The sequence below is a fragment of the Dendrobium catenatum genome, unplaced genomic scaffold (genome assembly GCF_001605985.2).
Source record: "Dendrobium catenatum unplaced genomic scaffold, ASM160598v2 fragScaff_scaffold_54, whole genome shotgun sequence".
Classification (NCBI taxonomy): Eukaryota; Viridiplantae; Streptophyta; class Magnoliopsida; order Asparagales; family Orchidaceae; genus Dendrobium; species Dendrobium catenatum.
In genome coordinates this window covers 1374020-1401820 of record NW_021318516.1, presented here as the reverse complement: position 1 = coordinate 1401820, position 27801 = coordinate 1374020, and the positions used below count along the sequence as shown (strand labels likewise).

The 27801-nt window shown below is 37.7% G+C and overlaps 1 protein-coding gene across 1 annotated transcript; it reads right to left on the bottom strand.

Annotated features, from left to right (window-relative positions):
- Nucleotides 1-26310, bottom strand: LOC110108662. The gene is made up of 11 exons (XM_020839399.2): nt 26075-26310; nt 16657-16781; nt 16314-16490; nt 16118-16229; nt 16004-16037; nt 3981-4018; nt 3857-3891; nt 3622-3774; nt 862-3386; nt 390-443; nt 1-313 (listed from the first exon to the last, which is right to left on the bottom strand). The coding sequence occupies exons 2-11, from the start codon at nt 16722-16724 to the stop codon at nt 261-263; spliced, it is 3249 nt and encodes a 1082-aa protein (XP_020695058.1). The 5' UTR covers nt 16725-16781; nt 26075-26310; the 3' UTR covers nt 1-260.
- Between the last annotated feature and the right edge of the window lie 1491 nt (nt 26311-27801).

Below are 27801 nucleotides of genomic sequence, written 5' to 3'. Positions count from 1 at the left end.
TATTAAAGTAATTTTGGATTCATTTTATCAACTGGCCAAGTACAAACAAGAAAATATATAATGTACCTGTGAATTGCATTTACACAAACAATCGCACTGCAAAACAAGAACAGTATTTACTAACAATTAGAGAGGAAGGTGATATCAACAAACAAGCAGATATAAATTAATGATCTAAGCCCTCTAAACCTGTAGGAAAACAGTGGTTGTTCACTTTCCAGAATGAACTTCAAAAGGTTTGACAGCTATCGAGGCTTTGTCTAGTTTGATTTGCCGCTCCTAAATGATGACAGTGAGAAGAATGACCGTGTTGCTGTATGTGAAGATACAGAAAATAAGATTAAAGTTTGGAAGATGACGGAACTAAAGCTTCCAGTTTACCACTTTACCTCTAGTTGCTGTTACTCCAGCTGACAAATGGCCATTTCGAAGCTTTTCAGAACCTGCAGAACCAGCTAAACCAACTTTAGATTCACCTAAACAGAATACCCAAAGGGGGGAAAAACAGGAACCAAGTTAAATAAGTATAGCTAGCAATATCTCTATGATGACTAATCAAATTCTGATCCAAGCATCCCAATTAGGAACGGGTGATCAAATATATAACTGTCTAACAAAAATATTAACTAGCTAGATTTTCTCATTCCTCCACATTTAAAAAATGGAGAAATATCTGGATTTTTGGTAAATTTTCACAAGAAAAAAACATGGAAAGTAAAATAGGAATTTCTACAAAATGGACGCATCGAAGCAAAAGGATCATTAGCCCGTGTAGGCACAAGATCGGGGTAGTTACTTTCAATTTTTAAAAAACTAATTAATTGTTCAAGGTTTACACTTTCTTTCAAAGAGAAGACGTACCTGATAAGTCGTCACGGACACCCCTATGCTCCATAGTCTTTTTAATGGACTTCCCCAAATCTAGGCTCTCACTGCCTATTCTTTTTGGCTGTCCATAACCCTGGGCTTGAAGAGAAGTTTTCCACAATGGAGCATCTGAACTTCTTTTAATGGCTGCTTTAGATTCTTCATGTTCTTCATCTCCTTCAGAGAATACTGAAGGGCTCAAATTTAACTCTCCCTTACTCTTTCGAGCAAAATTTAATAGCCTTTTCAACCCTTTTGGTACATCTTTTTGATAGACTAAGGAAGGAGGATTCTCAGCATTTCCCCATTCAATTATCTCCAGTTCAGTACTGTCAGCCTGAAGCATTTGTGACAATGAATGACGCACTCTTGGGCTTGATGATGCGACTGGTACAATCAAAGGAGAAATAACAACGTGATGATGCCTATTATTGTACGATGGAGAATATTCCTGGCTTTCTGCATCCACCCATGCAGCCGATGAGATGCCCAGATCCTCTTCTTGATGGTTCACAGCAATGACAGGTTCCACAGGGTTCTTGACTTCATTATCTACTCTTGTCAGACTCCCATCTACAATCTCTGTGGTTTCAATATTACCATCATCATTACCAAGAGGAGCAGCTAAAGTTTCATCAACAACATTTGCTGGTTGGGCAAGATCATACCCTATTACCTTAATTGCTGAGCCGGCTGGGGAAGGATTGGATTCCAGTTCTTCATGTAGGACAGGCTTTTCAATGCTCTTTAAGGAATCAGATGAGTTTGAAATTCTAGTACCCTTTGTTTTAGCAACTGAATGTCCATTGACAGAAATGATTCCAGAACCTTTTCTCAAGAAGGGTTTTGATTCCAGTGGTACTACACTGCTCTTCCTCGTATTCTTGCTCTGAACACTTGGTTTAGACGGTAATGAACCACAATTTTCCCCAGATAATGGGCTTCTAGATTTCACATTTATGCTATTCTTTTTCACCACTTTCACTATTTTATGCTCCTGCCCAAATAAAATTGGTTTAATGTCATCTTGGACAATACTGGCACTGTTATAGCTTTTCATATGCTGCAGCGGTTTCTTAGTTCTGGGACTAGGCCGAGCTGGAGAACTTGAAGGCTGGGATTTTTGGCAGCTTGGAGTGCTTGAAACCACAGGAGAGCTCTTAGCTGGCAATGTACCGACCAATTTTTTCAAAGATCCAGAAGGAAAAGATCTCTGAGTATGCTGAGATGATGAATTAGAAGAAGCTTTCCTTGTGTTGGTTGGCTTAGAAACTTCTTTCTTAGATAAAACAGGGGGAGAAGAATTTCTCCTTGGGTTTTGAGAGAGATGCCTGAATTCACGTTTTACAGCAGAACCAGTGGGTTTGGATGTCATTGCTGCTTTGCTCTTCTCCAGTGTCTCGTGTGTCATCAACTTAAATTGTGTTTCCCTTGTTGCATGATTCCTAGCATTCTCATTTCGAAGTTTCTGGTTCCTTTTCTCATTATATTGACTGTAAAATCCCCCTCTTTGATCAATAGACTCATCTTTCAACATATCATTACCAACTTTCATATCACTGTTGCTACTCATCATTTTCGTAAGCATCTCATTCAATTCCTCCTCTTTCTGCCGATTCCAATCAGCTGTTGATGGTTGGTCTTTTCTATCCACACATTCCATTGAAACAACAGTTTCAGAAGGAATTATCCCTTCTGAAACTGTTGTTTCAACGATCCTGGCAATTTCTCCCGGCATACCTACTATGGGAGCATTTTCTGGATTTGAAAGATCATCCTTCATATTATTTTCCATATTCTCTTCTGCTTCGGTATACAATTTGCTTTGAGCAACCTGCTGACAAGAATTTGATGGTTGTTCTTCTGTGGAACAAATAAAGGAATTACCCATTCCAGAACTCCACCTTCTTAAAATAGATTTGTTGGCACCAATGGATACCTCTAAAGTCTTACTTTTTTTAACATCTGAATTTGGAACCTTCTGTTTGCTCTCAAAGAGATTGATAGCATCTTGAACGCTCATCCTTCCAACGTTATTGTCAGGCTTCTTTGGTAGATGTTCCAGTTCCTCATCCCCATTCTCCATTACATCAGCATCTCGATTAGAAGATATAGGTGTTTCTCTCGATTGCAAGTAATTAAGACTCTTAATGGTAAGCGTAGTTGATCTACGAGAACCAGATCTGCCTATCTGGATGCGCCGCATTGGTGAAGCAGATCTTCTAGGTGTTGCAGACCTTACAACATGTCGACTTCTTTCAGTAGAGGGGTTATTTGCATGACTTGAATTCGTGGAATCCTCACTTTCAGAAGAGCTCTCTCGCTCAGCTGGAGCAACTTTGGCCGGAAAAACATTGGTTGTTGCAAATTTAACATCAGTTTCTTCATCGAGTGACCAAAACGTTTTGGTCTCCATTTGGTTGTTATTTACTGAATCATTCAAGGATGTCTGATGATGCAGTAAGGGCTCAATAGGCATCATATTTGGACACAGTTCAAAAAACTTCAACAATGATTTCCTGAGCAACGTCAACAGAAAAAAAGAAAAATCTAGCACTTATGTTAATTTTAAAAGTTCGGCGTGGGAAGAAGAAATAATGCAAGGTATATCAACCACATGAATCACCATGACTTGGAGATTGGGAGAGAGCAGAAAAAAGTAGATTAATAAAGACATTCCACAGTCTGGAAATATGGAACTGCAGATTTGATGTCGAGATTAGTAGGAAAAACATAGGTATGGTCCAAAGGTACCTCAATTCGGTTGCACCAAAATGCTGAGCAAATGATGCCAAATCAGAAATTTGGTTGCTAAAGCAAGTGGCACCAGAAGCACGATTGAAAGCGGAAGTTAATTCTTCCTTTAATGCTGCGAGTCTCAAGTCCAATGCTCGCAACAGTTCATTCCTGGGATCATCAGTTCATGTTCAAAAACAATGAGATGACATGCCACCAATTAGTTTCACAAATCTAACAGAAGATACTCAACTTTGTAGCATCTGACGACACAGTTTCGACTTCGACCTACAAATAATAGATTTTGTACAATGATAAGGAAATTGATACCCAAAAGGGATGAATCACAAGGGGAGAAGAGAGAGCAAAGGATGTACTTGACGAGTTCGATCCAGATCATTCAAGCAGCTGATATCTGTAAAAGTGGATGACGATATTATAAATGTGAACCCCACACATGATTTCTACAAAAGAAAATTAAAAGAAAGGAAAGACGGAGAAGAAGCAGAAACTAAAAAACAGGAAGCCCAGCATTCAAATTAAGCCATAAACTATTAAAATGCGTTGGAAGCAAGTTGGAAAACCTTTTTCATACAGATGAAATAGAACGGAAACAACACAAAAAATGGAGTTAGCCAACAAAACCAGTTATACAAAGAAAATAGCATTTATGACACCTTTTAATCTAATAAAATGAAATTGCAAATTTTGCTAGTTATCTAACACTCATAAAAAAGCAAGAAAAAAGAGGAAGAAAAAAATCCTAAGAAAAAGAAAAATATACAGGTAAATCAGCCGACAAAAACTAAAGCTTTATTAAAATTATCTAAATTAATGTACTGAACTGTAAACAAAAAACGTAGGTAAAAATAACTGCTTCAATAAACTAGGTCTTAATCCAACTGAAATTGTGATGTTTGACTTGAGAAACGTCCCTTAAAAATTGAGTATTAATATTTTGTTTCTAACAAGAAGTATTGATATAATAAGGGATAGGGAGGGGAACGAATAATAAAAGAGACTTACGGAACCATTTGTTTTGCTTAAAAAGGATCAACTAAAAGGAATAGTATAAAGTAAATGCCATGTATTTAACATAATTGAGTTATTTGGATGAGTATGCTAGAAATGCACGTGATTACTTTTTGGTTATTGCGCACGTTTTAGATATTAAATGAATGACATTTAGTGATAGGAGTGGATAGTGTTAGCGGTGGTGGATAAGCTCGACAGCGGTGGTGACTGGTGGGGCCATCAACGACAATTGTTAATGCTGGCCAATAAAAACAGAGGTAGCCAATGGTGGTCGATGGAGGGGGGTTGTGAAGGGGGAAGCATTTTCAATATATTTGAAATTTAGTCAAATCAAGAAAATTTTGAATATATTAAACATGAGCATGTAAACTTCAAAATTGGTCCCCTGACTATATGGCCAATTTAGCGTCAAAGTGTCACGTTGCTCCAACTTAATGCATCGACTATGAAAAATTAATATAAAATGATTCATTTGAGACTTTGTTGGAATCAACTTTGAATAGTTAAAGGAATAAATTTAGATTAATTTTATATCACAATTACAACAAGAGAGTCTATTTTTAATTAAATTGGTTAAGTCAAGGGGAGTAACATGATACTTTGAGACTAAATTGGCCACACATGAATAGTCTAGAAACTATTTTGGAATTTTTTTTTAGAAAATGAACTAGGCAAGTAATTCCAAATATTTCAAAGATCATCTCGCATTTGATTTTCTTCCAACCAAACACCTAAAAATTCAAATCTCATACATTTGGTTTGTTATACACCCAAAATACTTCAAAGCAAAGAGATCCTTAGTTTACCTCCATCAATGCTCAAAGCTATGATTAATAGACACAAGAAAAAAATATATAGAAATACAAACACAAAACACAACTTGAAAAAAATTAAGACAAACAAGTTGGACACTATTTAAAATGTTAAAATTTGTTATTGTAAGAAAATAGAAAAACTTTTCTTCATATTTCATAGAAGCTTTTAAATCATAATTCTCATTAATATAGTGATGTTGACCCCAATACTACTGTCGGGATCGAGTCGACCGCACAAGGTGAATTTCGAAATAAAAGAAAGCACGAAATCGCGCATAATTCACCCGACGTGTGTCGACCCAAAACCAAAAATCGCCGAAACGACCTCCGTTCGCAAAACGGACAGCGTCGTTGCGTCCGGAGCAACGGAAACAGCTAAGATCGACACCCATATTGATGGAGGTCGACGGTCAGCGAAAATTTAAATTTTGGGCGTGCGAATCGAGACGACGACTTGTGCGAGCGGCGACGTGGCGAAAAACACGATGCTAGATAAAAAAAATGTGTGCAATATAATTAAAAATTTTTAGAAAAAAGAGGGAGAGAAAGAGGGATTCTAAATAAAAGGAGAGTTTTCTAAATAAAAAAAAAATCCCAAAAACACCCTAAAATACCTCTCACACTCTCATATCCGCTCCCCCCCCCTCTCATTTTCACGCTAAACTCACGGCTCCCTCTCCCTCACACGACTCCAAGCCGCCTCCCTCTCCCTCTTGCGATCCAAAGCCGCCGGCCTCCTTCATCCTTCCAAGCAAGGTTCCTACGTTGCCGTCATTCGCCGTCGCCGCCTCGATTACTGCACATCCAAGGTAAAAACTAGTATTTACATTTATGTGCATGAAATAAATACTCGTGACCGTTTTTTTTTTAGCGGGCGAGGAAACTTAAGTACCCGTGACGCTCTAGCGAGCGGAGAAATTCGTATGCATGAAACTTAAGTACCCGTGACTGCTTTTTTTAGCAGGAGGGGAAATTTGTTATTTGTAGAAAAATTATTTAATTAAGTACCCATCACTGTTTTTTAGCGGGGAAAATACTATACTTTAAATCTGTGCTCAAAGACCCCGTGACCATTTTTTTTAGCGAGCGAGGATTGAAACTGCGGCCGCGGTGTCACCCGACACCTACCGTGACTGCCTTTCTTGGCAGGCGGGAAGGCCTTACACACTCCGAAGCATCCCACTACGTGGGGACGACGCCGGAGTGCTGCCAAAACTTTCAGCAAAAACTTATAACTTAGAAAATTTAAAAGAGATTTAGAATCCACTTAAAAGTTTTAAGTAAACAAAAAAAAAATAAAATATACGACACCCTAGGCTCCCGACGCTGGAAAATAAATACAAAAGAAAGATAAATCAATGTGAAATGCAACATACAGTGAGTCTTCAAGGAAATTAGTTGTTCGCCAATAGGTATGAATCAAGCCCCTTCCTCCTAACTCTTGACTTGCACACCTAGATCCCTCACCAAAAGCTCCTTACAGATAGACCTGTCAATATTGGACCCGACCTGAAAACCCGATCCGAACCCGACCCGAAATTTTCGGGTTTGGGTTGACCCGAACCCGAAGCGGGTCGAGTTCAGGTCCGGGAAACCGACCCGTTTACAAAAACAGGTCGGGTTCGGGTTGACCCGACGGGTTGCCGAGTCAACCCGAAAACCCGTTTAATTTAAAAAAATTTGATTCCCGCCCATGCCCGAGCTGTCCGCTGCCCCAGCCCGCCCTTGCCCGAGCTGCCCGACTGCCTCGAGGGTAATTAACTATAGGGGCTTGCGCCTATAGGAAACCAAAACTCAGATCATAAAGTCCTCACAAAATGAGGGCGAAATCTCTAGGTAATGTCTTATCTACAAACCCATCTGCCTTCCAAAATTTACCCCGGAACTTAATTCTGTTAAAACTCCCTCGCCGAATAAAAAAAGAAAAGCGCGATGGGGAGGCCGGGGCCAAATTTTCGGAGCCCACAAGTGACATGGTTTTTGTAGCATAGTGTCACGCAATGACCTTATCTTAATCACTCGCGTGTCTTTAGCACTCAAAGCCTATGCTAAGCAGCCTAACTTTAACAACATAAGGGTTAGAATGCTTGGACATTTGGAGAAGAAAAGTGGAAAGGAAAGTAAAGCTTATTGAGAAAGAAAACTTTACAAGGCTTAAGAGCTTGAAAAACTTTGGATGAACCCAAATGAGGATTGGGGACCTCTATTTATAGTCCCCCCAAGACTCTAGAAAACCTTCTAGAATACATGAGAACATCTTGCTTTTAGATTATTTCATACTATTCTAGTTTATTACACTACTTCATACAAGGATGTCGAGAATATCCCAGAGTTGTCTTGAAACTCCTCCATTCTAGCATGATCTGGATCTTGTGAGGTTCTAGAGTCTTCTAGGTCTTGGGGTTTGGGTTAACCTCTTCTAGATGGCAAAAGTATGATACTCTCCCCCACTTCAACTCGTGAGGCCCTCATCGTGCCTTCCTCCTGGCATTGTTGAATCTTGTCCTTAAATTTCCACAAAATGTCTTCAAGTTCACAGCTAGCTTCGCTGTCTGGCAAACCCTTCCACTTAATAAAGTATTCCTTGTAATTTGGGACTCATCTTTGGCAGATCACTCGATCTGACAAATATTTCTTCTATTTCTTTATCAAAGGAAGTGGTTACTGCTATGGGGGCTTGCTTGGATATTCCACTTGATGGGTCCTCCAAATCTTCATGTTAAGCCCTCAGCATGCTCACATGGAAGATTGGGTGAATTTTTAATTTAGGAGGAAGATTAAGTTTGTAAGAAACCCTTCCCACTTGCTTGATCACTTCAAATGGACCAACATATTTTCTTACTAGTCCTTTGTGTACTTTTAGAAGGGTCTTAAATTGTTGTGGTAGGAGATTGATCAGAACAATATCTCCTTTAAACCCCAAATATCTTTTTCTCATATTTTCCCACGTCTTAATCCTTTTTGCTTCTTTATGAAGGGAAGCACAACTTGCTCCCTTTGCTAATTCTATGACATAGCAAATTTGTATGTTGTTGGGCTTTTTCCTTCATAGCCAATGGCAAGGGTGAGAGCTGCCATAAGTTGTTGCCCCATGATAACTTCAAAAGGACTCATGTTAGTGCCACGCTTTGTTGTAGGTTGTATGAAAATTGTGCCACATCAAGAAGTTTTGCCCAATTTTGCTTATTTGCACTCACATAATTCCTTGAGTAAAGTTCCAAGAGTGCATTGATCCTTTCAGTTTGCCCATCACTTTGGGAATGAAAACTTATTGAGAAATTCAAGTTTGACTCCAACATCTTGAATAATTAAGTCCAAAATCTCTCAATGAATCGAGGGTCTCTATCACTGATGATGCTCCTCAGCACTCCCCATAGATTTACCACATTATGGAGGAAAAGCCTTGTTGCTTCTTCTGCAGTGCAATCTATGGGGACCACTATGAAACTTGCGTATTTGTTGAATCTATCTACTACGACTAGTATACTCCCATATCATTTTGATTTTGGCAGGCTTGAGATGAGTTCAAAGAGACTCTCTCATGATCTCCGTGGGATGGATAGTGGTTCCAACAATCCCCCTAGCTGTTGTTGAAGTGTCTTGTCTTGCTGACAAATGAGACAAGTCTTCACATGCTCTTCCACTCTTTCTTGTATCTCTGGCCAGTAATAGTTGATTTTTAGGACTAAGGTTCTTTTTATACCTAGATGTCCAGCCCATAGTGAATCATGACATTATTTTAGAATCTCCCTTCTTAGATTTTCCAATCTTGGGATCTCCCTTCTTAGATTTTCCCATCATGACATTCTTCGCCCAAAATCTTCTTGTCCTTCTTTTATAAAAGTGATGATATTCCGAGCTTGTGGATCTTCCTTCAATCCTTCTTTTATTCTATTCATAAGCAGACTAGTGACATGCGAGATAATAGCTAGACTTACTTTTCTTCTTTAAGGCATCAGCAACTACGTTGGCCTTCCCTAGCTTATATTTAAAGACATAGTCGAATACTGCAAGGAAGTCCTACCACCTTGCTTGCTTAGGGCTCTTTTTGCTGACACCATACAAGCTTGCTTCCCCTCCATGATACACATACTATTGGCATGAGTTATTGGGAGAGCTTTACTTGATCCAAAAATTCCAATCCCAAGACTATCCTGAAATCATCAATTGGAATGATGGAGAGGTCTAAAGTTCCTGACCACGTGCCGCCTCTTGACTCCTCGAGCTATACCATGTATGGTCCTTGCTGTTGAATTTACTGCCTTAATGGAGCCTCCTCCCATTGCTTTTAGCCCTAGCCTCCTTGCTTCTTCCATGGAGATGAAGTTATGTGAGGCACCAGTGTCTACCATAGCACTCGTATTCTTCCCTTCAATGCTTATCTCTACAAAGAGCAATCCCTTAGCTTTGGACTTTAGCATGGACTATTTCCCATTCAGCAGTTGCATGGATCCCACTTGTGCCATAATATCTATATCCACAGCTTTTACCACCTCCTGATAACTTGCTAGAAGAGAATTTAGGGATTTCTTTTGAGGGCATTCCCTTACCCAGTGAGGTCCTTTATAAAGGAAGCAGCTATTATTATATGGCTTGTTCTTGTTGTCTTTGATCTTTTTGTTAAACCGATCCAGGCTAGACTGTTCCAGCCGGCCCTAGGCAAGGTGCCAGCCTAAGTTTATTCTAGGCGGACCAAGGGTTCGCCCCTGCTAATTCCTGCCTCCTTTGGGGGGCCCACTAATTGAATTAAAATATGAGGGTGGGGGAGGCTAGGGATAGAATTAAGTACGTATGTGTTGTTTAGTAATTTGCTTGGTTTTCTTAGTTTTTTGTTTTCCTTAGTTTTCTTTAAATAGATGGGTGGAGATTAGGATTAGGGTTATCTTGTATTTGTTGAATATTGTTTTAATGCTTTGGTGTTATTACTCTAACAGCGTCTAGAGAGTTGGGAAAAAGATAGACCCTCCTCTTGAATTGAGGATCAATTGTATCTTAATATTTTTCTTCCGATTTCATCAATGACAACGCTATTATTGCTATTTTTTCTAGTTTTGTTTGGATATTTGAGGAGATTTTGCTGAAACTCCATTAATGATAAGTTCCACATGAATTCCAAAAGTGTTTCGAGATCCTCAAATTTGAAATTATGAGTAGCCTCACTGTCAATCAACACCTCCACCTCCTGGTCTGTTATGTCCCCTTTCACCTTCATGGTATAACTCAGAGTGATTCCTTCCACCAAGTTGAGGGAGACCTTTATCACGTCTAGATGCAGCTTGTCCTCCTCTGCCCGTGTCTCACTCCCACCTCCCTCCTTAGCTTCCTCATCATCACAGACCGTAAAAACCTGAAGTGTTCGAACCTTGCACCTGTACCCTGTAGTATACTTCTCATCACATAGAAGCACAATCCCTTTGCCCTCTTTTCTAGTATCTCCCTCTCAATCAGCTTTTTGAAGTTTTCCCCACATACTACTCCTACAGGCTTCTCCCTTGGGGTCTCACGAAGGTTGCCCAGTGTAGGTGATGTAGGACTACAATGTATGCAATAACTTTGAAAGTGCTTGCACGATTTATTGATTAGAACAATAGTGATTAGAGCTATTAGCAAATGATACTACAAAATAAAATGCAAGAACGGTCACTTCTGTTTAAGCTAAGTTGCACGATATAAAACTTTGAACCATCAAAATAGCATAGAAAATCAACAACATACACATATAGTAGCTGTCAACGAAAATCCCTAATCTAACAATAAGATTAGAAAACAAATGAAATGCACTCAATTCCCTACGTTTACTAAGCTTGGCAGAAACGGGCAAACGCGACCTTCATGACTAAAATCAAATCACAAAGAGAGGATCAGACTTTAAGAAATACAATAAGAGGGAGATTAGAAAACCTTCATCAATGATCGATTGTAATCCTCCACTCGACGGTTCCAAGTTGCTCTTCAATAGCCTCAACTAAGGTATCCAAGATGCGCTCTACGTACTCTTCTACAGTGTGGTCGACGCACTGGTTGACATCGAAAAAGGTCGAATGCAAGATGCACACAAACCCTTGCTCGTTGTAGGAGAGGCCGTAGTCAAGATCTGGGTCGGCCATTCATGAATGCTAGGCGACGATCGCTTCCAGAGATTACTAGCAATCTTGGACTCCGTTAAAGAGAAAGAAGTTTCTCTTTAACTTGAAGTGGGGATGAAGAGGTGTGGCTGGCCAAGGGATGAGAGTTGGGAGAGGAGAAGTAGGTTAAGAAGGGAAGAATAAGTTAAAATCTGAAATAAGTTTTAGATTTCTAATTGGGAGGGATTTTAGGAAATAAGTTTGAATTTAATTCCAAGAGGGGAAGGGGTGTTAATGTGGAGAGAGATAGAGAGGGGACGGGTAGAGAGGGAGTGAATGAGGGAAATATTTCCAAATATAATTATTAGGATTTGGAAAGTAAATAAGATAAGGGAAGCTTTGAAGATTTCGGCCAAAGGTGGAGAGGGGAATTAGTAAAGGGTTTCCAAGATATGGTGACGGGATTTGGAAACAAATCCAAGGGGTTTTAATGAGAGGGGGGGGGGGGGGTGGCGGCATGATGGGGCTAGGAGGGGATTTATGGGAGGGAATCAAGCTTCTTAATTTGGGTTTTAGAAATTATGAAAGAATTTAATTAAATTCAATTTGAATTTGAAATTCAAATAGGTTTAATTTAGAAACTTTCCTAAAATAGATTTAGTAATTTAGGAAAGATTTTAAATTTTAAATTGTATGAATTTGAATTCCAAAATATGTCCAAATTATGTGAACCCAAATTAGGCAATTGAACTCAATGGGGAGAGGGGATCTAGGGCCGGCGGGTTGGAGGGGCTCGAGTATGGGGGCCGAGGGCTAGGTGGGAAGTATGTGGAGTTTGGTTGAGTGAAGGGGAAGGGCCTAGGAAGGGAGAAAACCGTGGGTGTGATGTTGGCCGGTGGTGGTGGAAGGAGATTGGAAAAGATATGAAATAGAACCATGAACCTGGCTCGTCTAGGTTGGTGGGTGATGCACAATTCTCCTTCTCCTAGGGATCTCTCTCCGATTTCTCAAGCTCTCACAAGAACTCATGCAAGGGGAAGAAATATTTTAATCAATCATTCATTAATGTCAAAAGAAGAATACTAGGGCTATAAATAGCCTAGTACAAAAGACTCACAAAAGTAAAAGGACAACAATGCCCCTAGGACTTACATAAAACCTCCCTTAATAAAAAGGTACAACGGGAAACTAAATAAGCAAGCTAATAAAGCAAATACAATATGACATCATAAATAAGAAAATACATAAAACAACTCAGAAATACAATGACTCAATTGTGGCCATAGATCGACGGCCACGTCTCTGATAGACTCTCCACGATCTGATGTCCCCATCAATAGGCCCCTTACGTGCTCAGAAAGTGATAGTCATCCTGTATGCGCCACGTGAACTGCCACCTCTGGCTCCCCTCTCCAAGTACTTCTGATCCTCCACCAACTGAGCTAGCTCTATAACCTCTCCTAAGTCACAAAGTCTCGTGACTCTCACAGCTGCCCAGATCTCTGATTTGCGCCCCTTAATGAAATTTTCCTTCAGAACAGTCTTAGACAGTTGATCCATTCGGCTCGCCAGGTACTCAAATCTCTCACGGTATTTTGCCACTGAGCCTTCCTGTATCAGGGCAAAGAATTGCTCATACAAATCCCCTCCCCTGCTGGAGGAAGAAGTGGGGAAAACTTAAAAAAGCTGACCGAGAATGAGATACAGGAAAAGAGGGTGAAGGGATTATACTTCCGATGTGATGAGAAGTATACTCCGGGGCAAAGGTGTAGAGACCGAACTCTTCAGGTTCTCACCGTTTATGATGACGAGGAAGCTGAGGAGGGAGGTTGGAGTGAGACATGGGTAGAGGAAGAGGACAAGCTACATCTAGACATGGCAGAGGTCTCCCTAAACTCGGTGATAAGATTCACTCTGAGTCATACCATGAAGGTGAAGGGAAAATAGCAAACCAGGAGGTGGTAATGTTGGTTGAAAATGGGGTTATCCCACAATTTCATCTCCAAGCAGGTTGTGGGCCAAATGGAGGGTGACATTGGTGGATACATGGTGCTATGGAGTGATGATGGATATGGTGAAGGTGGAGACATGAAAGAGCATCTATAGGGGAGCAGTCTGACCATACAAGGGTTCAAGTGAGGTAGAATTTTTCTCCCATTATAACTAGGCAGCACTGATGTCAACTTGAGAATAAAGTGGCTGCAGACCTTGGAAAATACCAAGGTTAATGGATGGAGCTGGTAGTGGAGGGGAGAAGAATAGTGATCAGGGGAGATGCGGGATTATCCAAAGCCATGGTATTCCTCAAAACCATGGTAAGGAGCATACAGGAGATGGGGGAGATTTTCTGGTGGAGCTATAGAGATTAGAGAGGATTATATTGGAGGAGGGTAGGCATTTCTATTTCAATACAATCATTGATACAATAATTTAGTGAGGTCTATCAGCCACCTTAAGGATTGTCATCATCAAGGAAGTAGGAGCATGCCATCACCTTGAGGGAGGGATTGTCACCCATTAGTGTCAGGTCATACTTGAGTTCCATTGTCTTTCCCCCGAGCTGTTGAGGTGTAGCGAGATTCTTCCTTACATGGTCCTTTGTCTCCCCCACTTTTAACATGGATAGCTTTCTTTTCCTTTGGTTTTATGGAGTCCTTAGTGTAGTTAATTAGGCTCTCTATAATGGTAAGAACAAAAGTAAGATCATGTACCCTAGCCTCCTTAGTTCAGTCTTGGCCCATACTTGAAGACCATCCATGAAGTTGAAGATAGCATCTTTATCAGACATGTCAGAAATATTGAGGACCAAACTAGTGAAGTCCTTGATGTATTCTCGAATTGACCCAACTTGCTTGAGCCTTCGTAGTTTTGCTCTCGCCTCCTCTTTCGCATATTCGGGGTAGAATTGTCATTTTAATTCCTTGAAGTCGCCAAAGGTAGAGATGGTGCACATACCTTTCTTAATGTTTCCTTGCCTTAGTGTCAGAAAGGTAAAGAGCAGTGAACTGGATCTTCGCAACCTCCTCTGTGATACATATGGCCCCAAAGTACTATTTAAGACCCCATAAGAAGTTGTCTACTTCTTTTACATTGTGAACCTCTCCACATCTCTTAGGTTTTGGCACTTCAATACGCTTGGCTTCAACATGGCTGCTGGTCCCTGATGCTCGTGCCCTCTTGTACAACGCTATGTCCCCACACATATCTTCTATGCTTGCACGAAGAATAAGCATCTCCTCTTCCTGAAATCGTTGCACAATCTGGAGCTCTCCCTTTAGCTCATCCCTCATCTTCGCCATTTGCTCCTTGAAGGATTCCTCCAACTGGCATACCAAATCGCTGATTGAGGAATGGATGGTGATTTCCTCTTCTTCTAGGCCCTTCACCCTTTCACCTAGTTCATCTGCCTAGACTTCCATGCCATTCATAGTCTCCTCCGCTCGAGCTAGGCGTGAATCAAAACCAGAGAACAAATCCTTGGACTTCCCATGGAGCTTTGATGCAATAGGATCATGTGTCTCTTCATGACCTCTCCCTTGTTAAGATGCCTCCACGTGGGTGACTTCAGATCCAACAGCTTGCTCCTTCCCGTGCTTTATCATGCCTTCAACCTAGACTCTGATACCAACTGTCATGCAATAACCTTATCATAGTCACTCGTGCGGCCTTAACACTCAAAACCTATGCTGAGCAGCCTAACTTTCACAAAACAAGGGTAAGAATGTGTAAACAATTGGAGAAGAAAAGTGAAAAGAAAAGTAATGCTTTATTGGGAAAGGAAACTTTATAAGGCATAAGAGCTTGGAAAACTTTGGATGATCCCAAATGAGAGGTGGGGACCTCTATTTATAGTCCCCCCCATGACCCTAGAGAACATTCTAGAATACATGAGAACAACATGCTTCTAGATTATTCCATACTATTCTAGTTTATTACACTACTTCATACAAGGTTGCCTAGAATATTCTATATTATCCTAGAGTTCTCTTGAAGACCCTCCATTCTAGCATGATCTGTATCTTGTGAGAAGGTTATGGAGTCTTTTAGATCTTGGGCTTTGGGTTAACCTCTTCTAGATGGTAAAAGTGTGGCAATAGGCTTGACCACCAAATATTCATGATAAGCCAAAAGGTTTCCAAGAGGTGTTTAAGAGAAATCTAGGAAATGCTGGATTTTATAAGAAAATAAAATAAATAAGACACCAAATGCTGTGGCTCACTTGATGATGCCCTACAGCGGGTAAGTTTCTAGCATGAAATCCTTATAGAAGTACCCTACGTCCCACGTAAATGAAAATTACTAGGTATCAAAACAGAAAGAAAAAGAAGAGTTGCTATAAAAAGATTTAAAACAAGTATCGTATCAGAAAATTTGAAAATTCTTAAACTAGAGTCATCAGCTAATACTTGGCAGTTTGCATAGGCATAACTCCGTATCTCTATTCAAATAAGTATATATTCCATCGAAGAAGCCTTTTTAACATACCATCTGTACGGCCTGCAGAATTCAGCAAGTGACCCTGTCATATGAAACGCACAACTTACAGGTAGCAATGAAAACAATCTTAAAAGGTTCTCTTAAAAAAAGCCATCATGCTACCTTTGCATAAAGAGCAATGTGAAACTTCCGGGTTTCCTCCAATTGAGAAATTTCATTCTCAATTGTGTTGGCAAGATTCAGCATATTGGGCACATTCACAATATGCAAAAATCTGGAAAACAACAAAAAAAAGCTGCATATTTAACAAAAATCTAAGGGGAAAACCAACTAAAAGAAAGCTGCTTCACATATACACCTTGCCACAGTAAATTTATTGAACCATAATGAGGTCTCAATGCTTTCATCAAGCTGCAGTTTGAAGCTACCATGCGAAGGAGATGATCTTGCTTCCGGTAAATGTACAGCCAGCTGATCCAGAGGACCACAGGTAAGATTTTCAATAATGTCATTGCTACAAATAAGTGCTTCATAACTGCAAAAGTAGTTACCAGAACAAATAAGACAAGTCTTATAAGACATACTAAATTTGATAATTTAATGGTGTAAAAATCAAAGCTTAATAACTATTTAATTAAAAAGAATGGACTATTATTTCAGATGTATTCTTCTTGAAGTTACCTGAACAGGCGAAAAATTACCTGTTATCCAAAGCTGATACATTAAAAATAACATAGTCCAGAACTGAAATTTCAGGAATTTCCTCCATTGTTTTTATATGTTTAAAGCAGCTCTCATTAGTCTGGTCTTAGTAGCCCCTGCCAAACTTTTAATCAACACAAAAAAAGATGTTCGTTAGATTGTTGTTACTTAGCCAGGATATTAGGACAATTTTATTTATTTAGTGGGAAGTTTGTAAGAAATAAACTCCATATAATTTAACTTACTAAAACAGGACTAATTATAATCTTTTGCAACTTACCCTAAGTTCCATTTTTTTTTCAAACAAGGCCACTTATACATAATTAACAATTAAATAAGCTTAATTGCCTTTAATTATCCTTGATCGCTTGTTGTTCCAAGGCTTGTTGCTAGGGCTGATTATGACCAAACTCAATAGATTTTTAATCAACTAGAAATTAAAATTGATTTGTTTTGACTGAAAGATGATTAGCACAAATTTAGTTCGCTTCAACTCAATATAATATCACATGCGTATGCATGTCTTAGTACACACACATATATCCATACATGTAAATCATATGCATATGAAAGAATTATTCAAATAGAATATCAACTAGATGATCTAATTGATCTCACTCCACAATTGCAAAAAAGTGAAACGCCAACTAATGTTGGTCTAGAATACCTTAATACTTTACAAAAGGCAATAATGCATTAATGATATATATAATCAATACATTAATTATCAAGAAAGATTGCATAATAAACAAATTTATTTCGCATGCATATAGTGATGTGGATATGGATTGTGAATACCATACTTAAAAATATTTTGAGAAAACCACCGAAACCTTAACTTTTGATGGCGGTAAATAAAATTAGTATTGACATGCAATGAAGAAATTTATATTTCTACATCATTTTTATTAGTGCAAAATATTATACATTATATGATATTAGACACCCCTTTTCTTCATGAAGAATTGGTTTGATGTTATTTCGATAAATGGAATGAAGAAAAAGATTCTCTTGTGTATTGATTGAAGTTTCTTCAAATCTACTATTCAACAGGATGTTAAACAAGTGGGCTCCAAGTAAATATTTATTTGGTTTGCAAGCCCAACTATCTATTTTTCTATACTGAATATACTCTTGGTTCTGCTGATTATTTACATGATTTCTAACTTTAGAATTTTTGTTGAGTAGAAGATGACTAGAACATGGTCAAAGGTAAAGGACCAATGACCCCAACAAGAGGTAGACCCTCAAACACATGTAGGAAATTCCTCTTTTGATAAAGATCTTGCAACTGGAAATGATCTTCTCACTCATAAATCTATTAAATAAGATCCCACTCATAAATCTATCAAACAAGATTTAATAAAATATCTCTATGGGAAGAATTGAGCTAGGAAAATCCTGCCCTCCATGACTCGAGAAAATCCTCTTGGATTAATAATGTAAGAAACTATTCTTTCCGAACCATCTTATAATATTAAGTATAATATTGAAAATATTATTCAAATCAATTACAAAATTATGGTATCCATCTGTCATGGACCTTTAAAGAGAAATATTAAAGAATTTTCCTTGCTCAAATTATTTAGCACGTTCAAATTATAAGACAATCCTTCACTTGCCAAATTGTGTTGAAATCACACAAAATAACAATGAGCCAAATACGGCAATCACCTACAACAAACATACTCTTTTCTAAATCTTTCTTCCCAAAGTTTGGGGACTTAAACGCTTCAAAGAGCTAAGACTTGAAATTTTAATTATTAAGGTATTGCCCAAACTATGAATGAAGTCTTTTAAATTAAAATCTTAAATGCAAGAATTATTGAATATTTCTAATGCTTAAAGAAAACATCAACAAAATTCCTTTATGATTTTGTAGATGCTAAAAGAAGTTGGCTGTCGATTTGACCTGCCCACAACTATTAAAGAAACTCATGATCAATGAGTTGAATCCAATCTTAAGGTTACTCATATTCCATATAGGGATTTAATTAAATGCTAATGCCAATTAAATTTCTTAATTGAATGTTAGATTTCTTGGATTTGGTCATGAAATATTATTTCTCGTGGAGATATCTACTGCTTACAAAGACAACTTTTGATTGAATGGTCCCTCAAATAAAAGTTAAAAGATAAATTATAGCATATTCAACAAATCAAAATCTAACTACTAAGAAGTAATACTCTTCAGCAAAATTTTTCTTATGCAATCGAAGGGATGAACTCTTGAAAAATTATCTTCATTAGTCTCAAGAACAAATTGAACATATGATAATGGATGAGTATCAAAAACAACTATTTGAATAATTATTCTCTACACCCATCTCATCCCAAGTGGACGATTTCATAAGCCAATATCCAACTTAAAGACTAGCATTCTAGATCGCAATTCAAATCAATATCCAACTTAAAGACTAGCATTCTAGATCGCAATTCAAGCCAAATACAAAATTAAAGATTCGTGACTAAAGTAAAAGATAGAAGGCGATACAACACTTTTACTTTACAAAACACAACAATCACATGTAGCTAGCTGAAGGAAGATTCCTTGGAGGAACAATTATTTGTAGACAACTAAACATGGTTAAAGTAAAAGTGGAAATAATGGCACCAAACGAATATTATTTTCTTTGGGTAAAATCCAGTTTTAAGTCCGGATGCCCTTCCTTCTCTACAAATAAACCTAACGTATGTTGGAAGGCAGAACTTGAGTAATCAAGTGTGTTGGGAGTGCTTCTCAGTGTTCCCCTTTATTTCTTCTTCTTTATTTACATTGTAGACATTTTAGTTTAAATTAGATCTCTATTTATGTTTAGCTGTAATGGTTCGTTTTTACTTTGCTGAACAAGAAAATTGTTATCAGATTCATCTGGAGCTAAATTGCTCTAGAAATTCTATAAATAATGAGATATTGATCTATATAATTAATTACAACATGCTGTAAAATGACCTGGAAAGTCTCATTAAGTTCTTATTAGAATATTAGAAATTGTTAATTGTTTTGTTCATATTAAGATCAACTTCAATAATTAAGTCTCTACACTTTTGAAAGATATTTAATGATCACTTCGTCACAAGGTAATAAGTCCTAAGGAGAAGGCGCAATAAATCTTGGATTATGCTGACTTGTTCTAAGTTTAAATATATTTTAAGGGATTACGTAATTTAACTTTGGTTTAAGGTTAATTATGTAAGTCAAGATTCACCATAGTTAGAGTTCTTGCTCCTATATGGCCTCATCCTCTTCCATTAAAAGAACATTAATGAAAAATTCTAACAACTAAAATCATGAAATCATCAAAAATATCATATACAAAAAAAGAAAGGGGTGTCAATAAAGGATCCGACTCATAGACCCGACCCAAACCCAACCTGAAAAATCCCGATTTAATTTAAGCCGTTTAATAAATGGGTTGGGTTTGGTCGGGCATTCAGACCAGCTTATTAAACGGGTAAAGTTTGGGTTGACCGGACACCTCGATTTTGACTCAAAATTGATCAATTAAATATATTTTCTTGATTTCATTTATTTATTGGTACAATCTTTATACTTTTTATTAATTTACCTAAACTCTATGATTAATAAGCAAATAAAAAAAAAATTAATTAAAATTGGTTATCGGGTTGGGTTCAATAATACTAGTAGGTCTATTTAAGGGTTCAATTTTTTGACCTATTCATTAAACGAGTCGGTTTCGGGTTGACCAAATTTAAGTCGGGTCAATTTTGGGTTGGATCCAAACATGACACATTAACCCAATTTTAATATCCCTAACAAAAGAAGACCTTAATAAATGGCGAATCATGTATGTTGAGAATATTATGATCTGCAAGATTATTAAATTATATTTCAAAAGAAAAACATCAATCAAAGCAATCAAAAAATTAATTATGATAGTGATGAGGACATCGACAGACATTATCGATGAGTCTATCAGCATAGGAATCATAGATTAATGGCTACGATTCACAATCTTTATGTTTGATGTTTTTTATGTATTATTTGTTATTTACGATTGTATCTTTCTTTTGAGTTTGCTTGAGTTGTAGCCTAATGGGCATTTGAGTCATTGTTATTTTATTTCTCTATGTCTATATATTGTGTCCTCTTCTATTGTAAAAGAGATGATGATTATGAAATGAAATTTCAGATTTTCTTGCTTGATTTCTTTGTGAGTTCTTGAGAGGAGAAACCCTAGGAGAGGGTCTTGCAGATTCCGGGACTCGCGGTTTGTCGGTACTCTTCCCCTTTTTATTCGACCAAACAAACCCCTCCCTTTTCCCCCACCGCCGACCAACCTAACCTCACCCCACCCGTCTGCCCACCATGCCAAAACCCCTTCCCCCTTCTAAACAGCCAGCCACCCATCCTCCCTTCCCTTTCTCCCCCAACGTCCAAGCCCCTCTCTTTCTCAAGCCCACCACCGACCACACCCCCTTTTCCTCCACTTAATGTTGATTTCAATCTTCATCAAGACCTTCCTAATTGAACCTACATAATTTGGGAATGGTCTCATTCTATTTGAAATTCAAACTTTGAATTTTGAATACTTTCCTAAATTAGCCACGTCAAATTAGGAAAGTTTTTTGATAGAAAATACTTGGTTTCAAGTAGTTCCTAGCAAAAACTGAAGTAGAACAAGCAGAAAACTGCTGTTTAAAGCAGTGGACAGCAGTTTTTCTCAAGAAAACAGTGAGAAATCGCGGGAAAACTGAGAGAAAAGTCACAGAAAAGCTTGTATTTCATTAGAAGAAGAAGAAAACAGCAAAGATACAATTGATCCTCAATTCGAGAGGAGGGTCGATCTCTCCCAAATCTCTAGACGCCGCTAGAGCCCAAAGAAAACCTAAATCTAAGAGATCTCAAATTTCTGCCAAATTCAAGATACTCAAACCCTAACAAAATCAACTATTTAATGCATACAAATCAAAAGGAATTCCCTAAACAGTCCCTACATTCAAATTTCTCTCTGAAACCCCCCAAAAATCCTTCCTAAAACGCTCTGTTTGAGCTGTCGGCCTGCCCGATCTCCGCATGAGGCGGAGATCCCGCCTGTTCGTGCATCTATCGGTCCCGTGCGGACCGGCTGGACCGGTCTAACATTTTTCAATTTGAGTCTAATTTAATATTAAATTAGATTTGAATTATTTATCTCTTTTCCTAAAGTGAACCAAGGAATTATGAAGCATTAATTCCCCTCCCCAATCTCCCCACACCCATCTATGCCGCCGACCCCCCCTTTATGCTCCAAATTTTGAATTCAAAATTTGAATTCTAATTCATCCCTCTACCCTCATTTAATTCTCTTAATTTGATTAACATCCTTGGTAATTAATTTCAAAGAGGATTTAATAACCTAATTTCCTCTAACCCTAGCCACCCCTTTCAATCCACCCAACCAAAGTCGCCGGCCCCTCCCCTTGCTATCTCACTTTCATGGAATTCCCTACATCTCATGTGCTCTCTTGCTAGGAAAGAAATCGAGCCCCTCGCTTCCACCCCTCGCTTCCAACATTCCCCTAGTGCATGATCGATCCCGACGTTAACATCGGATTCGTATATGATAACCAAGGAATGACGGACATTCCACGATCTACCTTCTTTGATTTGAACTTGAACGACGACGACTCCGTGGAAGATTACATTGATCGCATCACCTTCACATTGGCACCAGCAATTGAGGAGCACCTCCTAATTGAATCGTGGTCAGTTGTGGGAACTGGGACATCCACAATCCATCCGTTGTCGACACCCTTTCCATCAACAAAGATCTTAGGCTTCTTCTTCCTAGTGGTGATCGCTTCTCTAGTGTGGAGTATCTTCTTCCACTAACCCACAAGTGAATGAGTGAGAAGGTCCTCAAGGTAAAACCTCTCATTATTAAATTGTGAATTTTGTTATTGCGCTCATAACTTTACTCATGTCTTTGGAGTTTGATTAAATTATCTTGGTTAATCTAAACTGTACTTCTTTGCCTAAGCAAGTTAAAAACTACGAATTTGAAAAATTTCTTTGTTGAGAACGATAATTTTGTAATTGGAAAAGCTTTCAACAATTGCTCTTCTTAATTTCTCACAAACTCCTAGAAGTTTCACATCAGATAGTGATAGAAAACACTTGAAGATCTCAAGTAAATCCTATCAATTTTGGAAAATCAACGAATAATCTCCATAAATCCAATGGAAAATGAGAGACAAACAAGAATTTTATTGCAAGAATCAAATAGATTGAAGAAAAAACAAGATACAACTGATCCTCTATTCGAGAGGAGGATATTTCTCTCCCAAATCTCTAAACGCCGCTAGAACCCAAAAGAAAACCTAAACCTAAGAGAACTCAAATTTCAGCCAAATTCAAGATGCCCTAACCATAGGAGAACAAACTATTTAATGCATACAATTCAAAAGGAATTCTCTAAACAACCCCTACTTTGAAATTTCTCTCCATAATCCCTTCAAAAACCTTCCTAAACAACCCATAGGTGAACTAGGCAGTCGGCTCTTGTGTATATGAAGCGAAACTCTCCGCTAATTTCGCATAAGCAGGTCCGACAGACCGATCCAATGGACTGATCTAACAATACTCCCCTCCCGAAGATCCACCTTGTCTGCAAGGTGGAAAGATGACACCCTCCTCCATTCTTTCTTCATCACAAACGGTAAAAACCTGAAGATTTCGGTCCTTACACTTGTGCCCCGGCATATACCTCTCGTCAAATCTGAAACAGATCTCCTTCGCCCTCTTCTCATGCAATTATGTTTCTGTGAGCTTCTTGAAATTGTCCCCAGGTTTTCCACCAGCAATCTTCTCTTTTGAAGTCTCCTTAAGAGTACCCAAGTGTTGGATCCTTGCTTGCCAAAAAGGGTGTGGTCATCCTATACGAGCCTCCTAAACTGCTGCCTCCTGCACCTTTTTCCAGGTGCCCTGATCCTCCACCAACTGAGCTAGCTCCATAGACTCTCCCAAGTCCCGAGGTCTCATCACTATAGAAGCCAATCCAATCAACTGGCAAGGTACTCAAATTGCTCACAGTACTCCATCACTGTCAACTCATGCATCAAAGCGAAGAACTGCTCATAGAAATCCCCTCCTCTATTAGTTTGGAAACGTTCCAACAAGCAGTCCTTAAACTCCCTCCAGGTCCTTATTGGTCACCTTGTATCCCTACACTAATATCATACTAAAGCTTTCCCTTCCAACCACATCCCGGCTACCATCAATCTCTCCCCCTCCGTCAACCTGTTGATGATAAAGTACCTTTCCACCATGTAGATTCACCCATGAGCATCCTCTCCCTAAAAAATAGGCATCTTCAGCTTTCTCTCCCTCATATTGCCTCTATTCCCTCTGTTTCCTTCATAACTTCCCCTTCCCCAAGGGGATAGTTCGCCCTAGCTGTCTCAATCTTCCCTTCTACGTTCATACCTCATCCTTTCTTCAAATTCTCACATTCTCCTCTCAAATTTAGCACACCTTGGATCATTACAAATCCCTCCCCTTTCAAATTCAGCCCCCCTTTAGTCATAATTATCCATTTTGCTTTCTAATCTCGCCCCTCTCCTCTCCAAAATATAAATAAAATATAAAATATAAAATGATAATCATTGATTGCATCATATGCGTACTAGACTACTAGCGATGAGTTTATATCTTTGACTAACATTACTGCTCTTGTAAAACAGATTGTAAAGGCCAAAAAATAGTGTATCTCCTAGTTTATAGACTTATTGTTTTTGCACTGACTTTAACAGTTGCTACTGCTATGGTAGATAGCATTTTCTGCAATGAAGATTATTAAGCATCAGCTGCGTGGCAAAATGGGTGATACATGGCTTAATGATTGTCTAGTGTTATATATTGAGAAAGAAGTATTTGATTTTGTTCCGAATAAGTCATTATACAACATTATTAGAAAATGCAAAGTTTGTAATTTTCTTTTTTATTTCATAAATTATAATGAAATGCAAGGCTTTGCTTTGAATTTTGTTAATGATATATATATATATATATATATATATAATTTTTTTATTTACTTTTTTATATATTGAGTTTTTCCATCCTAAAAAAAGGATTGGATCCACCACTGCTCACCGTACCACCAAAACAATTCATTATCAAAGAAGCATGTAACTGACACATCTAAAAAAAAATGAGGTTCTCCAAGTTCACATAAATGCTTAGGATTCCATAAACCCACTTGTAAATAGTTGTTTTGTGATAAACCGAGACAACTTGCCTATATTTGATGTATCCCATTTGTTTTTATTTCAAATACAGTAAACTATTTTCCTTGTTTAGAAAAAGGCAAGTCCAAAAAATTATTTAAAGCTAAAAAAGGGTTGGCCCTTCTCACAGCAACTAAAACGAATTTCTTTTTATAAAATTCCCTGTTTATTAAATTCCCATTTTAGCAAACGGCAAAGCCTACTTAAAGCCTTAAAAACCTACAATTTTAAAGGATGTGGAGGAGGAAGAAATAACTCGAACCACCCATGTTGTAGGCTTTTCAAAGTTAAACAGAGTTCAATAACCGACCCAATGACTTAGAATCAGAGGAAAGATTTCCACCATTTAACAAAAGCATTTATGTAAAACCGACTCTACTAATTTTGCCTAAATAACTAGAAAAACAAAAAAAAAACAATACGCTTGTTGTTTCCGCTTCAATTTCGATCAAGAGACCGATATGGCAAACAAAACAAAAAGAAGCATATTCAGATACAGCCACCATCATTAATAAAATATTCCAGAATGATCATTTTCGAGTTTGTTAAAAATAAGACACAGTCCACCGACACATGAGGACAAATAACATACAAAAAATTGATGAACAACACTTTTACCATCCATCACAAATATTTCCATTATATCGTCCAAAAGCTAATCTGAGCTGCCTCACTCAACTAATTTTCCATTAAACAACACGAGTTAATTGCAACCCATACACTCCAAAAGAAACTGCTAACAACTAATTACGGCATAAAAACAGAATTTACGGCTTACTGAAAGAAATAAAAACACTCAGTGAATCAAATGCCAACTTACAAATCCGAACCACCCCTGATCATGTCCTACCCAAAAAACTGATCATGAAGGAACGGGACAAAAATGGCAAAAAAAACACCATTTTGCCAACAGAAGCTCAAAACAAGAAGGTGTGGGTTACGTGTAAAGCCTTCACAACAACTTCAAAACTACAAAAAATGAATCGCCTCCATTATAAAATCCTAAAAACTGCTGAAAATTCCAAAGATCTGACACACATTTGTTCTAGTTTGAGCGCAGAAGAGAATATTATCCACCAAAATGAAGTATACCAAAAGATAAAGTAGCACGCCGGCTTCCAATTCGAGCAGTTTAAACACAGATCGAGATTTTAAGAAAAAACGAGAGACCATGCAATGTGCATTTACCAGATCTAATCAGAGGAACCCTAATGATCCGCATCCGCCACCGGAAGTCATCTCGCCGATTCAAATTGCCGAGAACATCGGAGAGATAGAGCAGAGAGAGTGAGAAAGCAAGTATAGGACGAAACGGCATATATATATAGATGGTCGGGCAGGGGACCCTGCAACTGTATCTGAAACATCTACGAATGTAGAAGTGTGCCACAGAATGGTCAGCGGACCGCGGGCAACGAAGCGACGTCGCTGTTGTGACTGGGGTGAGATTTTCTGACGAAACTACCCTTGGAGGGCAGTTGTATTCACGAAAGAGAACTGCTGCACCTTAATAAAAGGCCGGTGGCCCAATAATATCATTAGTAGGAGCTATATAATTGTGAGCACTATGAGAAAAGAGTAAAAGTACAAATATTTTAAATTTTCTATTTTTTGGATTGTTATGTTTCAAATACAAAAACATTTAAATTATTTAGAAATTATCATATAATTAAATTTTTAGTGCATTTAGAATTCACCTTTTCGAGAAAAATTCTAATATCAACTATAGTTGGTTATCTTGAACTTTTTAAATTTCTGATTAAATAACCTAAACTTTTTTTTACAAAATAGCCAAAACTTCCATAAATATAAATTTATAAATAGGTCATCTTTTCATATATTTGAGGAGATTAGGATGAGACTACAAGAATAATTTCAAATAAGAGAATTCAGAGCCCTATCAATAAATACTCAGCATCTCTTGCTAATAATAAGTCAGATGCCCAATGTTAACATATACTTCAGCCACTAAGATTGATGTCCATCATCACCACTATGTATGATGTATTCTACAGTGCCACTGCAAATAATATCATTACTATCATTGATACCAACATCGACAATAATAAAAAAATTCATCATCACCATTTAAATTGATGTTCATTGCTGGCATCAACATCGACACCCTCAGTCTCTATTGTAGTATATATAGTATAAAGTAATAGTAGTATATATAATATAGTTTAGTTATATAGTATAAATAAATAGTAGTAGTATAGTGTAGTATATATAGTATAGAGTAGTATTATAGTATGATATAGTTATACAGTATAGAGTAGTAGTAGTGTAATGTAGTATATATAGTATAGTGTAGTTATATAGTATATAGTAGTAGTAATATAGTGTAGTTATATAGTATAGAGTATATGTAGTATAGTGTAGTTATATAGTATTGAGTAGTATATAGTAATAGTATTATATAGGGTAGTAGTAGTAGTATTATAGTGTAGCTATATAATATAGAGTAGTATTAGTATAGTGTTGTATATATAGTATAGAGTTGTGGTAGTATAGTGTAGTATATTTAGTATAGAGTATTTATAGTTATAATTAGGCAACCGATCCCTTATTCTTTATGATATGGTACTAGTTCGTACTTCTAATCCTTGAGTAGTTATATCCATTACTTATATAAAGAGAAATCATTTTCACACTAGATTCGAGAAATCATGTCAAACATTGCGTCCCAATTAGTGTACATTCGATCCCAAAGGAAACTCAATTCAATCTCTTTCATCTCTTGTTAAAGCCATCAAATAGCATTTTAATAATAACTTAAATAGGTTAAAAATCTTTGTTGTATTTTTTTTGGACTCTCCCATCAAAGTTAAGTTCATGAGATGACATCCTATGCTAACGACTTAGAATGGATCAAATTCATTTAGAAATTTCCCTTAAGATGAGCTTAGTTAATA